The sequence below is a fragment of the Balaenoptera borealis genome, assembly GCF_965194805.1.
Source record: "Balaenoptera borealis genome assembly, chromosome: 7".
Lineage (NCBI taxonomy): Eukaryota > Metazoa > Chordata > Mammalia > Artiodactyla > Balaenopteridae > Balaenoptera > Balaenoptera borealis.
The window spans coordinates 75,353,815-75,372,792 of NC_138864.1; the positions used below are offsets into that span (position 1 = coordinate 75,353,815).

Consider the following 18,978-nt stretch of genomic DNA (forward strand, 5'->3'; position numbering starts at 1 on the left):
TATTTGGTATTTTACTGTAAGAAACAACTTTTCTTTCTTCCCATTTGTATCAGTAGGGATGCATGGATTTTTGCTTTATTCAATGGATTATAACCCATTACTATTATTTTGATGCTCAGATTGTCCCAGATTTGGCCAGTGGGAACCTCTTTAAGCCGGCTTCTGTGTAATTGGATAAGTCCCCATCATTCTTTGACCATTTCCTTTACGGAAGACGATGTGCTGGGCTCATCTTGTACTTTGCCTACCCCAGGAGTGGAATCGGTCTTTTCTCCAAGGAGCTCTGTGTAGGGTGTATTTTTAAAACACTGGTCTTGGATAGTGGTTGCAAGGCATCTATATTTCTCACTTCTGGTTGGTAAATCAGTCTCTTGTGAATTTGCTTAGCATGAAGAGTTTCTCTAGCATTTCAGCCACCCTCAGTGAGACTGTGCAACCAAGGGGCAGACTCCGGACTGTGGTGCGTTAGTATAATCAGCTATGGGGATGGCCAGCTTGAAGCAGCTTTGGATTTCCAGCGCAACGTACGGCTCTGGCATCTAATGTCCCACCAGAGAGCCTTGGGTTCAGTAAGGAGTGCTTGTGAATGCTCTCACCAGGAGGCAGAAAACTAAGAGCTCATTCCAGGCTCCAGAAATTCTGAGGTGACTTACCTGTTAGGACTGCTTTTCCTGTTAACCTCGAGTTCTGAAGAGTAAGGAAAGATCCTCCCACTTAACCATTTGAGAACTCCCAATCTACAAGATCACAGACCGCTGAAACACTCCATTGATGAGGCAAGTCTGGCACATTTGACTTTATTTGGTGTTTTTTTTGTGGAATGTTGAAATAGTCCAGTGAACTCCAAAGACCACTCTTAGAATTGAAGGGTCCTGATGCTTCTGAAATAATAATGCTAAGTTTTCCAATTCCATTCCAATTGCTATTCTACAGGGCTTTAAATGGTGCTGTGTCTTTTTCAATTTGCACATATTTGAGAAACATTTCTCAAAATATTTCAACTTAAAGCACTGACGAAATGAGGATAGAAACAGAAACTTGTAAAAATACATCTTTTAATAAACATCAAGTACAGTGCAGTTTTATCGAGGTTTTACATTGCAGTTTACAGCAAACATATTATCTGTTATAGTGTATATTTATTTACAAGTAAAGTAAGCTCAGGGTTTTTTTCTCCCATGGTTGGATAAACCAAATCTGGTGGATCATACTACATTTAAGGTTTTCCAAGCTTCTGTAAAAGGCCTTTAACATTAAGAGACTTGTAACAACAAAAAAAGATATCCCCCATCACAATGATAGACTGATGAATGCTCAAAAGTTATTAAAAAGAATTATAAATACTTGATTTCCTTTGATGGCTTTGAAGAATAGCTCCTGATAGCAAATCTGAAATATTAATGACAGTAAGGGAAACAATTGTTTCTTTTGCCAAGTGAATCTATAATAAATACTAATTAGAGGCTACAGATTATGAAAAGAATCCGAAAGATTCTTACAGGAAAAGTTTAACATTTTATATACATGATCCCATGGACTAAAAACTGTCTAGAAAATTAATGGCTGAGTCTGCTTTTAACATTGTTTATACAAAGAATGGTGGAATTCGACACTTTAGGACAATTTCAGTGAGAGAGGGGACAGAAATTAATTAGCAAAGGGGGAAATTAATATTAATCTCAAAATTCTACCTGACGCTGTCTTGGAATGATCAAGACTCAGCTATATCTGAGAAGAATTAAAAGAACTGAAGGAAATCAGAAGCTATAGCTAAGAAAACCATAGTTTTGCATGCTTTCAACTGATGGCATTTAAAAATTATACAACTGTATTTACTTGCTATGTACATAAACTAGTGTTTGGAATTAGAAACAAAAGTACCATTTACGTCCACAGAAATACCAGAAGCATACTCAGATTTGCAGAAGAGGCACAATAATCTGTTAACCATGCAACTAGCTGTCTGTGAAATCTGTAATGGATAACAGAACAAAATCCCCATGAACATAGTACTAATGTGTAGCAAATTACATCAAATAAACAGCTCAAATTCATAAGGGTAAACACCCAATATCCCTGAATTTCTAAGCATTCATCTCGGTGTTAACATGGTTTCCTCTAAATGTTACCCCATTAGAAAGATTTTAAATATTCCTCCCTCTTTAATACATCATCATACTTTCAGAGGTGAAAAGGGAACAATTTAATCTTTACCACTTTTGCCCATCCATTCTTATGAATCTGGTATCATGTTATTACAGTGTCTAGGCTAATGTAGGTGCTCTAAAGGATCCAACAAACTGAATTTCTGGGTTCCAAACATTGCTGGTATTGTACAATAAGCCTGTCTGACAGAAAGCCATGTCTCTGGGTGAAATATATTCCTAGATCAATGCTTGAGAAGTGAAGACCAGCTGCCACTGAAGTCAGACTGTTCCCTAATTGTCAGATAACAGTTTGATCTTCTCTTATTAAATTAAAATTTCTTAGTAGATGGGACCGGCTCTCATACTTTGCATGTATCCTCTATAGCACCTAGTAAAGTGTTGGGCAAAGATATATCCTCAAGGAAATAATCGGTGATGGGGGCAGGAACTGAATCAAGGGTGAATGCGGTCATGGTGAAGCCATGCCTCACTTCACCCGTCACCCAAAAGGCAGCCACCAGAATGAATCTCTGATGTTGTCACTGAAGAACAGATGCTTGTCCCCTACCACTGTCTAAAGGAGAACTAACCACTCGGGCCTCTTTATTTCTTTCTCTTAATCACTAAGAGATTATACGTGGGCATGAGTACCACTTGGTGGATGATATCTGGAGAAAAGTTTTTCTGCCTCAGAGGAAGCACCAATCCATCACATGGCACTTTAACTTTAATAATACAACTTATAGAACTATTAACTTTTAAAATTATGTTAAATGTTATCCATACTAATAGATATTTTAAATGTTAGGCTTATTCTCTCTGACATCACTTAAAATACATTTTATTTTTAAACACAGGCATGAGGTAGAAGATTAGAACTCACAAAAGAAAGTCATCGTCAAAATACCAAACTCTATTCAATACAATTAGCCCCGAGAAAGAAGTAAGAAAAGTTACAGCCTAAGCTGGTAGACTGGCTACTGTTAAAATATTACCCTTACCTGAAAAAAAATTTTTAATTTGAAATTGCCCTTTTTTCCCAATTTAAGGTACTGTAGCAAAAGGACAATACACATTCTGAAATACTCATAAGGATCGCTTATAAGAGCTTCTCTTAGCAATCATTTTTTACTATGTTGCTCTAAATCACCTCAGTTGAGACACAGGTCCTTTCCACCGAAATAACTGACCAGATATCAACCTGGAGGTTAAAAATCCTTCTAGCATAAGAAAATAAAAGGAATGATTCACATTTAAATATTGTACTTTTCATAAAAACTAGCAGCACTTCATCTTACTAAGACATACTAATTTGGCTTCACTGACTGATCAGAAACAAAGGAAAATGTATATAGGTCCAAGATAGCTCCTTGCACAAGGGAAATGTGAGGCTACAAGTTTTCTTTAGCAACTATTTCCCCACTAGGTGGTGTGTGAAACTACTGGAATGTCGATTTCTATGGCAGAGAGGCGGGAGCGTGCTGAATAGGGCTGTGAATATGTATGCATACTGGGAGGATGGGAGTACAGCGGTTGCCAGAAAGGAGAAGGCAAAGATTTGCATGCACAGTACCAAATAAACAGTAGAAGGGAAGTCGTAAACAAGCCCCCAGCACTAGCAATAGTGACATACACTGCATAGTCAAACATAAAGACTGGCTCGAACTTCTTGTTCAGATGGATGTTATAAAAGATGACCCAGATGGATGGGGAGAGGCTCACAGTACCTGCCAGGAAAAACAGCAGCCCGGCCACCAGATGGCAGCCGGCACTATTGACCAGACACTTGGCCAGTTTGATGTTGGGCACCGAGGACCTGAAGGCGGTGTTACACATTCCAATCAGGCAGAGCAGCAGGGCCCCCGTTGCAATCAGGATGCTGAGGGGCAGGGCAAACTGGAGGACCCGCAGGTCCAGCTGGTCAACTGATGAGTACCAAGTAGTGTCGTACATCAGGCAGTCATTGCCCCCGTCGTACCGGGCACACTTCACCCACAGGCCTGTGTAAACAGTCAGGTTCTTCTCATTTCTGTTGAACGTGATCAGTCGTAATTTTCTCCAGTTGGGAAGCAGAGTCCCCGCAAAGAGGCCTGCTACCGAGGCGATCCCACACAGGAAGGAGAGGACCGTGGCTGCATGGACATCCCGACAGCCCATGGCAGGCAGGCTTGTGCAGTACTGCCAGTCAGACTAGGGGGTGACACACAAGAGGACAAATCATGAGGGGACAACAGGAGAGCACGGTGCTGACTGGAAACACAACCAATGACATCAATGCAAACAGGGAAATTCTGTCCCTTGTCTCCTCTCCATATACAATATGAATGTATGTAAGCACACATGCATGTGACCTCAGAGCACAGCTGCACACACACGATTGCTTACTACTGCCTGGGTCATATAGCAACTAGAGTCTTCACACATGAGTATTTTTCTACACAGTGAATCAGAGGAACAACCAAAATAATTTCAGATTCTCTTAACATCACATCAGAAATTCTCTCAGTTGTCCAAAATCACTCATTCAACAACCACATTTCAAGCACTTTGATGTGTCAGACACTCAAATATATAGGGTCAAAGCACTCATCAACCGTCAACTACAAACACAAATTCGGCTTCAAATGCTCACGCAAATGTAAAATGAGACCAGCATAAAAGACAAAGGCATAGGGAAAGAAGCACTACAGGGCAGCAGAGTGGTTGAGGGCAGACTCTGAGCCAGACTGCTTGGGTTCCAACCCCCAATTACTCACTTACTAGCCAAGTGACCAAAGTCACCTTGGGTCAACAACAATACTTCTGTGTGCCTCATTTTCCTCATCTGTAAAATGGGAAAAGTAACTGTGCCTACCTCACAGGGTTTTCTAAGTATTCAATGAGTTAATATAATGTCAAATGCTTAAAGTTATATCTGGCGCCTTGTAAGTGTGATGCAAGCATTAACTACTTCTTAGCACTCAGTGATCAGCTCAGTGCTTGGCATCCTGGAGCAGTTCAAAGAACATCTGTTGAATAAACGTTAAATAAAAAAAAAGCAAACATCTCATTCCTATATACCAGGCATACCAGAAAATCACAAAACGTAAATAGACTCCTCTCCAATGAGTTACTCAAACGAAAAAGAGAGAACAAAGGTCCCTGAAATTATTCTACTCATCTACTTCCTGACTGGTTCAAGATGACGGGCATGCATTTCAGGTTATTAAACTATTGGTTATTGGTTATTATACTAATATACTATGATTGGTTAGTCTACTATTACTGCTCATATAAGATGAACACAAAGATTTCTGAAGAAATGACAACCTATCTCTATTAATGCTATTATAAGGAAAAAGAAAAAAAGTAGCCAGGCCTTTCATCTCAAATTAAAAGGCTGTGTTCTTTTTCTGTATACAACAAATTATAAAAAACAGTATATTATTCAGCTTTATTTCTTCAAGAGTTTGAAACTCACTCTCCAAACACCACTCAAATATATTTTCTCTGCCTTCCATCATGCCTCCTATGAGACAACAGAACAGACTATTTTAATTTACTATATATTTAATGCAATCACATGAACTAGGAATAATTTTACTAGCAGAAAACATATACGTATGTGTACATACCTATCCACACACATACATATATAAGTGTACAATATAAAAATCGGAGTTTAAGCACAAATGACCATTTTTTAAAGTCCTCAAGTTAAGCATAACTAGTTCTAAGTTTCTCTGCTCTTAGTTTACTACTTGTTTATCATGCTGTCTTCTGTCAATATTACCAAAAGTAGTAATTGTTTAAGAAAATGTTATGGATGAAAATACTTCAAACAGAGGAATTATGGTCCTAATTTATTTTTTTCCTGCAAATTTTAAATGCTTAATTTTAGCAACCATCCAACCACCTTAGTCCAATAATGGAAACTCTGGTGCAAGTTTGAGGATGTTTACCCTGGAAAATGCCACTACTGTTGTCAGTCTCTAGAATCCAGCTTCCTGTTGGTTTCTGCTCATTTGCCTGTCCCCCCAGTATACTGTAAGTAACTTGCACAGTGCCTGGCACAAGAGTCATTTTAGGAATATTTGAATAAATAAATACTGGGCCCCGACCCAAGGCCACAGCAACTCACAAAGGTAGGCTATTAATGACGTAGAACTGGACAAGGAAGTAGCCATTACTAAGCAATCATTCATTCAACAGGTATTTACTGAGTATCTAGCACATGCAAAACACTCTGTTAGGCCCTAGAGGGACACTGAGGCCATTAAGATCTGGACCTTGCCCCAGTGTGCTAACAGTCAGACTGAGGGAAAGAATATGCTGTTTTATAAGAACTCAAAATGCTGATAATGAAAGAGATGTCTGATTATTACCTATCAAGTGATTATTGTTAGGTATTAAGCAAAGTGACCCAATAAGATACCTGTTCATAAAAATGTATCATTCAGTGTTAGAGAAAAACTGAGCAATGAAAGAGAATGAAGATTTAATCAATGTTGTAAAGACGTAAGAAAAAGTTTCCCCCAGTTTCTTTCAAAGCTTCAGAACTCCTTCAGATAACCCATGCAAAGTCCTAACCCAATCACAATTCCTTCCTGCTTTCAGAGGTAGGGGACAAATACTTGGAGTATCAATGTAATTGAGATTTCTTCAATCAAGCTGCCCTGTACCCCTGATTCCTACAACGCAAATGGAATGAGACACAAGATCAGTATGAATGACTTTGCTATTGATAAATAAATTTCTGTAGTTCTTAGCCTACAGACTATCAAATGACACTAATAAACAGAGGTGGGTCAATAGTCAATATCTATTTCAGTATCAAGTGTGTTCAAATTTATCCTGCATCAAATCAATACAAGTGTTATATCAGTCCCCTGAATTTGCGTCTGCTGAAGTATTCTTAGCTCAGATCCCAGAGACTAACTAACAGTCCTATTTTAGAGAGCCAACAAGTATACCACGGCATTTTTCAGAAGGGAAATACTATTAACCTCTATTTAACTAAATTTCAGTCTCAGTGCTGGAATTAATGTCCTTGCTCTTTGTAACTTTCTTTGGCTGCTTTACTTTTTATACCCTGCTCTTAACTCCACATATGTATGATTTGATGGTAAGTAGTATATCTCACTAGAGGGATGAAGTAACATTTTATAGGGATAGTTGGGAGAAGGAATATGTTTAGTGATTTAAAACTGAAAGATATTGCTGACTCTTAGAGCTATACCAATTAATTTCGAATCTGGAATAATTTTTTCAAATGCAAATCTGATCATTTCACTACATTTCTTACCATTCAATAGCTTCCTATTGAATAGCTTCCTCAGAGTAAAGTTTTAAATCTTTCCCATAGTTTCCAAAGTTTTAAATCCCACCATTTGGTTCCTGCCAGATTCTCAATCTCCTTATTGTGTCATCGTCCCACCTTACATATTACTGTCTACGTAGCCATACTGCTTTTCTTTTAACTTCTCAAATTTTGTTTTTCAATTTGGCTAAGGGCTTTTTCTCATGCTGTTTTTCCTCCTAGAACTTTCTTAATCCCATCCTATTCTTTGCTTAGCTAACTCGTACTCATCTTTCTGGTTTCCAGGGAGTCTGGCCCTAAACCTCCCCTCTCTTCCCCCACCCTTCACCTTCCCCCTGCCCCTAGTTACACGCTCTGGCTGCACCTTCGTACTTTTTCTTTGGTAGCAGTGATTATGCTTATATTCCCTGTTCAATGTTTATCTTTCTGACCAGACTGTAAATTTCAGGAGGACAGAGAGCCTTCTGTTTTATTCACTGTGTCCAACACTGGCACACAGAAGGCACTCAATTATTTGTTGAATGAATGAACAAACAAACAAATGGAAGGTCCATTTGAGTATGGTCAGGACACAGAAAGTTAAAAATTTGCTCTAGGATCAGTTCCACTCATTTCATTCATTCACACTCTGTGTTTTGAAGCCTTCAAACTGCTTCTAGAATGCTGCTTTCCATTCTTTATTGGCCAAAGCCTCTCATTTTTAAAAATAAAGTTCATTTTCTTCCCCCAGAAACTTCCCAAGAAAGATGAGGCCATTCCCAGGTATTTATATACAGCCTATGCTTCTAGAAACACATATCTAAGTCTGGCGACACTGGTTAACTTCCACAGTGGTTAGAGATTCGATCAATTATGGCTCTGTTGATTCTCGTGTTTTCAACTTAACAGGTATGTTACATACGGGATTCGCCCCTTGCCATTAAGAGTGGTTCATATATCAAATTAATGTTTGCTTATCAAAGTTAAACAATTTATTATATTTTTATTTATATTTCCTCTTTAAAATATTTCTCCCAATGAGGGAAAAAACATCTTTTTGCCATATGAAAACCCCTTATTAGCGACTGCAGCAAATGTGCAAGGCTAAGAACACACTTTAACAATCTGAGGCACACCCATGAACACTAGCTGGCTGACAGTCTTGAGCTGGGTTGTATATACAGATGTTTGGGCTTGCTGTTTCCATCTGAGAGGCAGCTTGGTATTGTAACCCAGGCAACCCCAAGACTCATATGCCAGTCATAAACTACCATTTGCAAACTGGGAAAGTCACCTATGTCCTCTGCATCTTAAATTTCTCAAATGTCCCCCAAGGTAGCTGTGAGATCATAAAGAGTAAAGACCTTTGTAAAGCAGAATAGGATCAGGAATTTAAGTCTGTAATGATTATTGGTAGGTTTATCTGAGAGCATTCTCTCTGAGAGTAGTTACTGACCAAATCAGACAAGAACTCTGTTCAAAACACCCACTTCACATTTGTCATCTAACTGTTCCACAATGACTTGCAGAGAAGAAGATGGATAAATTTTTGTACACAATTAAAGGTTATCAAAGATATTTCAAATAAAAATATTTTCAAAAGAATATCTTTCCTGTGGTTTGAAATAGAGTTCAAAGAGGTCTGGAGCAGGAATAGTGGCTAAGAGCTTAAAGAATTACCAGATCCATTATTGTATTTTTTCAGGAACAATTCTAAGGAATAGATACATGAGAACACATCTGTAATAGCAGCTACATTAATCCTTGGTAGTAACACTAGCAGTCCCTTCTACCGTAGTTTGGGTTTTCTTAGAAACTGTAGATCATCAACATAGCACTTGCAATGGAGGTTTGTCCTATAACTTTATTTTGTTAAACAAGAGAAAAAGTGTCATCTGATATATGGTAGCAAAAGGAAGAGATATAATCAAGGAATGTACTTACTCTTTGAGGTACTTGATAGTTCTAAAACAACTTTAATCAACTTAGAAGAAATATATGCACATCTGAACACACAGCACAGATGATCTGGACCTAAAGAAATAGGAAAAGTACTTCAGATTAATATGGTACTAGTTTAAAAACTCAATTTGAATTCACAGGGCATTAGGAAAAGTAATTAGCAATCATCTGAAACCAATGAAATCTTAAACCAAAAAAGGTGGTCAATGAGTTAAAAAAAAAAAGGCAGTTTATTCTTAAATTCACACAATATCTATATGTGAGATACAGAAGAAAAAATTAACCCTCATTTTGTGATTCGAGAAGATAGGAAAAATAAGGATAAAAGTCACTTTACTGTCCTAGAAATAGATAATCAATATTTAATGAATTTTTTAGATCCTTTCATGACTATAGTGAAAGAATGGAGGGCCGATGAAACACTGTGTGATCAGTTGTCTTGGCATAAAAGACATTCATGATGTTTCTTTTATACCTTTTAAAAGGATACTGACAACAAAACTAGTCCAAGTTGATTCACACTGTGCCTCCTAAAATTTGCATCTAGAATATTTGAGTTTATAGTGCCACCAATAGCTCAACCCGCCATTTAAACGTTTCCATATATCTTTCTTAAGCATCAACAACTTCCTCTTCAAACACTATTTACCTCAAATAGGAGGATGAGAAGGAAAACTTGTAAACACCTGAAAACTTCCTGGATTAAGGCTATATCACTAGCCCTACTACGATCATTAAGTAGAATGATGTTCCCAACAGTCTGCGCAGAAGTGATTTCAATCAGGTGTTTTTTTTGTTTTTGTTTTTCTCTTTTCCAGATGTATGTCTGGGTTGGTTTCAAGCACAACTGCTCACTCTGAAGTTAAGTGAAATCATTTTTATAATAGAAAACACACAACAGGATCTCTGAGCAATCATTTTTAAGTGGGGTCACCAAGTCTGGCTTTCTAATGTCGTGACTAGCCTCTTGCAAAGCCTGTAACACAGAACTTGGGCTTCAGAGGAAAGCAAATCAAGCTTCCAGAGAAGCCTCCCCTCCACCCCCCACTCCCTTTGAGCTGTGTCCTCAGGAGCACCAGAGCGAGCAGAAAAAAAGAAGGAAAAAAAAAAAAGAGCTTTCCAGGTTAGAACCAGTGGAAAGAGACCGCAAAAGTGACTATGAACGCTCTCAGAAAAACCCATCTCTGCAACACTGAGTGGGTTGAACAGCGAGCAGGTCATCATTACACAACCAGCATGAGCTGCTGATTCAAAAATAGCAACCTGCAGCTCCACACCGCACACCCGGCCAGGCAAGCCCCAAGCCCCTGGCTGCCCCGACCAGACACCTAGACATATTCATACTCCTGGGTCCAAAATAATTTTTTAGAGCTCTACCAAATACCTCCTCACTCAGTGTTCACGTCCGCAAATGTGGTCAGCATTTTTCAAGGCTAAATGACTCCCGTCGTTTAAGCAACCTTACACAAAATCCTCAACTACTTATGCAAAAGACCCAGAAATTGGAACATTCTTGACCAGACCTACCTGTTTCTCACATCCAGAGCATTTTACTCGCCCACACTGAGGAACCTCTTAGACCGTCTCCCTCTCCGCGTCCCAGGAAGTGCGTTCCCAGTGAGCCACACCAGAGGCTTCTGGGACTCGTAGTCAGGTTCCCTAAACCAGAATGTCCTGGATGACTGGGAGACTACAATTCCCAGAATCCACTGGGCTGGCAGTCCCAGGCAATATCCTGGGACCACTTCCCGCCCTCTGCTCCGCTTCCCACCTCCACCATTCCTCTAGCTCCTTCAGTTCCGTCCAGATTTGAGTTATAGGTCTAAAAAACAGTTAACGGAAACAAAACTAAAAATAGTTTTGAGTTGGGTACCAAAGTAAATATTTCCCACTAATGATTTATTTACCACTTTCAGTGGGAAAGGGGGAGGGAGGGTCAGAGTGTTTTTTTGTTTTTATATCATTTTTTTTTTTCCACCTGCTGTTTCTCAAGTAACTTTAATTCAAAACAATCAATATGCCATTGAGGCATATTTGGAGGTGGCCTGCCCTGGGCAGATGCTGAAGTGTCATGATCACACATACACATAAATGGAGATAAAGTAAATGTGGCAAATACTGATAATCGTTAAATCTAGAGAGAGTACGTATACGGGTGTTCATTGTACTATTCAAATTCTCTGTACCTTTGAACATTTTCAAAATAAAAAGTTTGAGAAAAAGCATCACAGTTTTAAATGAAAGTAAAGGATGGCATCCATCCCTGTCCCACTCTGCCGCGGTATGACCTTGGGCAAGTTAAATAACCTTTTTGTACCTCAGGATCTCATCTGTAATAATAATGTATTTATACCAGAAACTATGGTGAGGATTAAATGAGTTACTATAAACAGTATACGTGTCTAACACACAATAAGGACTTTACATATTTGCTATTTCCATTTGACATTTTTGTGTTGCTCTAGTAACGGGACTATGTGTTAGTATGAAAAAGGCTACTATCTGTGCACTGCTACCACTTTCTCATCTTCCGTACTGCTTCGGAGGATGTAAGGTGATTTAAGGCCAGAAGCAATCCAATCCCAAAGCCAGACCTCAAGATGTAACAATGAGAAAGAGGGACAGCATTGGGTGGTAAAAGGATCTCTGGGTACAGAAAGGCTCTGGGCTCCAGGCCAGCTCTGGCAATAGCAGATGGATGATGACGATATGACACAGGATTCTTTGCTCTGAACTTCAGTTCTCTTATCTATAAAACTGAATTGAATCAAATAACTGTGTACAAAATCATTTTATAATTTATTTCCCAGTCATTGATGAATACTACCTTGTTAGCAGACTTTAGCTGAGATGTATATGTAGTTGACAATATGTTTTTTTAAAGCTATAAAAGGAAGGGAAGACAACCCTATTTTCAGACTTATTGATCAAGTTCAGGTCTATGGTTAGCCTGCCTTTGGTATGGAAAAGATGACATGAAATACTTACATGCCCTAGTGGGACTAGAATGTTGGAATATCATTCTCAGAAGTACTTTAGGTAAGACTTTGAGCAATTAACAATCCTGGCTTCCAAGTTCACTGTAATATACTGTTCATCTCCAAAATTCTATGAAGATTCTCATTTGGTTATTCTATTAGTTTCGTATTGCTGCTTCAACAAATTACCACAAACTCAGTGGCTTAAAACACCACAAATTTATTATCTTACAGTTCTGGAGGTCAGAAATCTGACAGGGTCTCCCTGGGCTAGAATCAAGGTGTGAGCTGTGTTTTTTTCTGGAAGCAAGAGCTGTGTTTTTTTCTGGAAGCTCCAGGGAAATTTCCTTTTCCTTCTACTGCTCCAGTTCCTGAGGACACCATTCCTTAGCTTGTGGCCCCCTTCCATCTTCAAACCCAGCAATGACTGGTTGAGTCTTTCAACATCTAAATCACTTCACCCTACATTCTTCTGCCTCCCTCTTCTAGCTTTTAAGAACCCTTGTGATTAAAATTGACCCATCTGGGGGGCTTCCCTGGTGGCGCAGTGGTTGAGAATCTGCCTGCCAATGCAGGGGACACGGGTTCGAGCCCTGGTCTGGGAAGATCCCACATGCCGCGGAGCAACTAAGCCCGTGAGCCACAACCACTGAGCCTGCGCGTCTGGAGCCTGTGCTCCGCAACGGGAGAGGCCGCGACAGTGAGAGGCCCGCGCACCGCGATGAAGAGTGGCCCCCGCTTGCCGCAACTAGAGGAAGCCCTCACACAGAAACGAAGACCCAACGCAGCCGAAAATAAAAATAAATAAATTAAAAAAAAAAATTGACCCATCTGGACTACCCAGGATAATTTTTCTATTTTTATGGTCATCTGACTTGCAACCTTAATTCTGTAACAGAGCATATTCAGATTCCAGAGAGGAGGAAGACATCTTTAGGGGACTATTATTCTGCCTACTACAGTCACTAATAATCTCTTTCTGCTTGAATCCAAAGGCTTCTTTTTGGTCCTAATTCTCTTCCACCGGCTTCAGGTCCACATTATACAATTCAGACCACCTTTTTTCCCTAAACTTTTCTTCCTTGGATATGGAAACATCAACATTTCTACCTTTCTTCTAGTTTATCTGATTAATTCACTGTCCACCAGCGGCTTTCACTTCTTCACATTAAGATATGTTAACAGTTTCCTTACATATATTATCAATTAAAAAAATAATAGATAACACTGAATATATACCAAGCACTTTTTCATGGACTCTCTAATTTAATCACCATAACCTCATATTAATGACAAAGAAATTGAGATGCAGAAAGGTTAAATAATTTGCCCAAAGTCAAGAAGTAGTTAAGTGGTAGATCTTCCTAAAAGGTGGCTGTCACTATTCAGAATTGTCCAGACTCAGGACAGTTTCCTATTTTTGGATTTCTGCCTCTAAGATCTTACTTAAATCTAAATGCTCATTGAAGTTATTCCTGAACTTGAAATGACCTCATACTATCCTCTTTGCTCACTCAAATCCTACCTACCTCCCCCCTGCTCTGAATATTTGTATCTTCTCTAAACTACATAGTAAACTACATAGTTCAACCTCAAATTGTAAATTAACTTGCACACACTGTTCCTTTTCCAGTCATGTCTCACCATAGTATTTCTCCAACTCCATGACTGAAATTCAGCAAATTTAGATTAATGAAAAAACCCATAAACTTGTTTTTAGAGGAGACTGTCAAATAAAAATAATAGATAACATTATAATTGGGAAGTTGGCAAGTATAGTTGGGAAGTAAATTTTTACTATTAGTTGGGAAGTGTAGAAAGAAAAGAAGGGAAGCATTGTGGGTTGAATATGTCCCTCAAAAATTCATCTACTGAGGTCTTAACTCCCTCAGCATACATCAGGATATAACGTTATTTGGAGATAGGGTCTTTACAGAGGTAATCAAGTTAAAAAGAGATCCTTAGTATTAGCCTTAATCCAATATGACTGGTTTCCTTAGGAAGAGGGGAAATCTGAAGACAACCTCACACACAGAATGCCATGCAAGGATGAAGGCAGAAATTGGGGTGATGCTTCTATAGGCCAAGGAACGCCAAAGATTGCCAGCTAACCACTACACACTAGGCGAATGGCATGGAAGATTCCCTCTCCACGGCTCTCTGAAGGAATTAACCCTGTTGGCACCTTTATCTCCAACTTCCAGCTTCTAGAACTGTGAGACAGAAGATTTCTGCAGTTTAAGTCCTCAGTTTGTGGTACTTTGTTATGGCAGCCTTAGCAAGCTAATACAGGAAATAAGGGAAGAAGGTTCTGGATAAATCAAGCAGTGAGATGTCACTTTAAAAACTATTAGGCTAGCGAGCAAGGGCACCTGTTTCTTGTTTTCGCTTCCTCGTGCTGCAGCACACAGAACGAGCTCCCCCTTGCTTGAAAAAAAAAACTGTTAGGAACGTGTCATCTACTATAACATAGGTAGGATGACAGCACTTGTTCCTGATCTTTAATAAAGTTACTAGTGAAGAGGGGAGGGAGCCGGGAGGGGACAGGATTGTACAACAGAATTGGCTTAAAGTACAATAATTGAAGGCTTTTTCCTGGAATAGCTTGCAGGTGTTTTAAATCTTTTGTCTTTTACCATGCCTATTACTCCTCCTCCTACCACCACTATTTTTTGTATGGATTTTTTTTTTTTAACATCTTTATTGGAGTATAATTGCTTTACAATGGTGTGTTAGTTTCTGCTTTATACCCCGTTTTTAAAGAGAAACCTGTATGTTAAACATTTGATGAATGTGTTACAAATTTGGGATTATGACATTAATGGTTCTTTTAAGTTTGTGAGTTTTCTGGTTCATATTTTTATAGGAAAGGCCATGTGTGCTCAGTACTGTTCTTACTATTTCTCTTGACCCTGGGAGTAGTACCAGTTCACAGAAAGATTTGTTTTTGAAGCTGAGGCTCAATTATTATGCAGTACTCTTACTTCCCCCCATTAGGATTTGGTTGACCAGGGACTTTTATTTACTCTATCATTTAATCATGCTTCAAATCCATCCAAAGCCATAAGCTTTTACTCAATGTCTGCTCTTGATTTAAAATATTTTCAATCTCCCTCAATTTGTAGCAAACCATATACAAATAAAACTGAAGCTATGTTTTAGCTTTATAATCATATCCTTTTTCTTAATATAAGAATATTACACCATGGCCTTCCTAAAGCCTTTTATACAGAAATAATACCAATAACAATGTTTGACAACAAATAAGAAAATGAAGGCACTGGTCAGAAGATACTGACAATTTCAGAAAAATATACTGAAATATGTGCCATGAACAAAGGAAGCTCTTGTCCTTTGCTTTCAACTTTCAATGCACTCAGAGTTTACAAAATAAACAGGAAAAAACTGCCTTGCTATATTTGCTCCAGAATTAGTTGTAATATAAATTGCATATCCTGTTCTTCAAATTCCAAGTATTTCAAAGGAAAGGACATGATTCAGATAACACCTATGCTTCACATAGCTTGGTATCTGGGTACCCCAAAAAGGTTTCACTTCTATTATGAACACACTAATAATATACACAAAGGAGATTACTTCCTTTGAAGTCTTCCAAATACCCAACAACTATTAATTAAGCAACTGTCTTACAATGAGAAACAGAAAAAACATTTTTTAAATTAGGACAGCCTAAAATTAGTGGTTAGTTATAGTCAGAAAAGGTAGCTGAAATTGCCGCTGGCTTTTCATCCAACTGAGGCAATGAGCCCACCTTTTACTCCTAAGTTATCCACAAGGAAATACTCCAACTTTCCAACATACATACTTTTCTTTCATTTTTTTCTCCTTTTCTCATTTCTATTACCTATTTGATTTTGCTTTTCCTTCAGCTGGCTTGTGACACTCACTCAAAGCTAAAAAGAGTCCTCTGATACTTTCCCTCTACTTGCTACCTCTGATCACAAAACAGAAAATAAATAGAACGCTTCCCTGAAATATTTCTTTAAGAAAAAAAAACCAGATATTTTTCATTATTAAACTCTGCAGTAAAAATTGTAGCATGTTGTCTGCCAATATTTATCAACTATGTTTATCTCTTAATTCTCAAGGTATATAAACTTTCGTAAGGCAAATACTTTTTTTTAGTTATAAAATATTTTAAAGCACGAAAAGGTTAAAAAAAACCCCAAAACACTCATGTACCTACCATCCAACTTAACAATTTGGACTTCAAAAAAAATGTTGCCATATTTTTGAAATTGTCTTTTGTATAAAGTTTACCAATTTATATTATTCCTCATTTTCATTTTGTTTTTTAAGCTATAACTTGTAAGTATATTTATATGCTGTTGCCTTGAAACATTATTTTTAATGCACCTTAATGGTATTACAAATTTCTCGATGGAACATAACTTTGTTAACTGAACATTTTATCTGAACTTTGCAAAAACCCTGTGAAACTACTTGGAAAATACTCCACGTCTTTGTGTACATTTTTAGCAAGAAAAACAAATCAGTAGCTTTCATTAACTTTCTCTGACCTCTATCCTCACAAACCAAATGAACACTGAGCTAAAAGAAGACATAACTTTACAGGAAAACTAACTGGATAAATCCTGAAATAAAATACCCTTGACCTAATTTTGCCCATTATGAAAGCAGATTTTTCCCCTTGATTACATAATACATGTTTACCACTTAAAAGAAAACATTAATTTTACAAAAAGGTCATTTCGCTATGATAAATAATATGGATATATATTACAAAAAGAACAATAGGTTTCTGAAAATTTTTTTTTCATAGGTGAAATCTTCAGAGCACAGATCCAACCTCACAGTACGGTATACTTAATACTTGACAGTGTCTGGTAGCATAAATTTGTAATTCATGATGGTAAATGAATCTGACATAGCAAGCTCTGCAAGAATGACTGGGACTTGGTAAAAATTTGTTAAACACAGTGTATTGATACCCTGGCCATTCAGTACTATAACAATTAAGGATCCAATTAAGGATTCAGTACTATAACAATACTTTTTAACAAAGAAGTATTAAGGACAAAATAAATGGCAGTTAAAATATTTATTTCAAAATAAATCTTTAAGTGTTTAAAATTTATTTTTTATAAAATAAAAAAGGAATCCAGATTTTCTTCATTCATTTAGAATAAAAATCAACCATCAGAAAAAGGTACATAGAGTACACTTTTGGTAAGAAGAAAATACAAATGATGGAACATTTTAGTGAGTTACATAAAATGTTCCAGTTAGTCGTGGAGTAGTAACCTGGGCAATACAGACACAACAAATAAGCTACAATTCCTCTGAGTCCTCAACACACATCTACTATCCTTTGCCACAGCAAAAAATAAGATTATGGTGTCAGAGCTTCAGAAATTCACCTGATCTAACTGTCATCACACTGCTACTTGTTCACACTTAGGAAATAATAGAAGTGAAAAAGAGAAAAATGACACTCAAGTCATAAAGGTAAAACATACCCAATATGAAACATGGTCACTATGATCAGTAAAGATGTTCAAATTCCAAACGCTTTCCTCACTCTTACTCCTTTGCTGTGAAGCGCTCTAATCCCCTGCAGCTTCTGACGTTGAACGTGATATCCATGAGGGCAGCAGGTCCTGTCTATTCTCCTTAACACTGTACATGCAGCACCCCGCACAGTGCCTGGCACAGGGGAGACACTCAATAAATAGCCGTGCAATGAAAAGAAACACAAGAAAAGCCAGTGATCTGGAGACTGGGATGGGAGGTGGGAGTGGGGAATAGAAAACAGAACAAATAAAAGTGAAATAACACTTGTAAGAAGTCACTCACATTGTCATATCTGAAGAAATTTAAGTAGAATGATAGTGACATTTTTATTTAATACTTATAGCCACATGTTAAGGCTTCACTTAGCCTTAAATTCCAAAACAATTCCTAATAGTTTAAAAGTAGCACTGAAGAATAATTTTTAGAAGCTCATTAACTTGCTACTATTTTGTAAAAACCAAAAAACCTTGGAAAGTCTTATATAATGAACTCATTTAGGCAAAAAGATATATGCATTAAAAAATTCTGCAAGAACATGTGGTTTTCCCTGAGAACTGGAGAGCCTGATGCAGAAAGATGGGAACTTTTCTTTTTTACTTTATATGCTTTTGCACTGTTTAAATATTATTTTATTTTACAATTAACATGTATATTTTATAATAAAATGCATTAAGAGAAAATGTATAATATGTAAGTATTTTTGAAAGTCAGGCAGAAATTTAGAAATTATAATCTCCTGAGAATATACTGATGATGGATAATACTGTTTAATATTGTACTTCCTATTTATTCTCTTTACTAAAATATGAAAGTAGACAGTGAAACAGGCTAGGACACAATAAGATGAGACATACATCAGTATGTCCAAAGCAAGAAAAAAATACTCTTATACTTAAGAAAGAAAAATTTCCAAAAGCTGAAATCACAAAGATCTATCTACTGATTATCAGTGGTCTTTATTATCACTGAATATGTTCAAATTTAGGGTTTGAGGTTTTCCAAACTATTATATATTTAGTAGAACCAGGTACATGACAGACTTAAAGACAAACAAAAC

General features: G+C 37.6%; 1 protein-coding gene across 1 annotated transcript; it reads right to left on the bottom strand.

Moving 5' to 3' along the window:
• Positions 1-1,038: 1,038 nt before the first annotated feature.
• Positions 1,039-18,912, bottom strand: CLDN12 (claudin 12). The gene is made up of 3 exons (XM_082398584.1): positions 10,915-18,912; positions 9,370-9,459; positions 1,039-4,337 (listed from the first exon to the last, which is right to left on the bottom strand). Exon 3 carries the CDS (start codon positions 4,302-4,304, stop codon positions 3,570-3,572), a length of 735 nt encoding a protein of 244 aa, XP_082254710.1. The 5' UTR covers positions 4,305-4,337; positions 9,370-9,459; positions 10,915-18,912; the 3' UTR covers positions 1,039-3,569.
• Between the last annotated feature and the right edge of the window lie 66 nt (positions 18,913-18,978).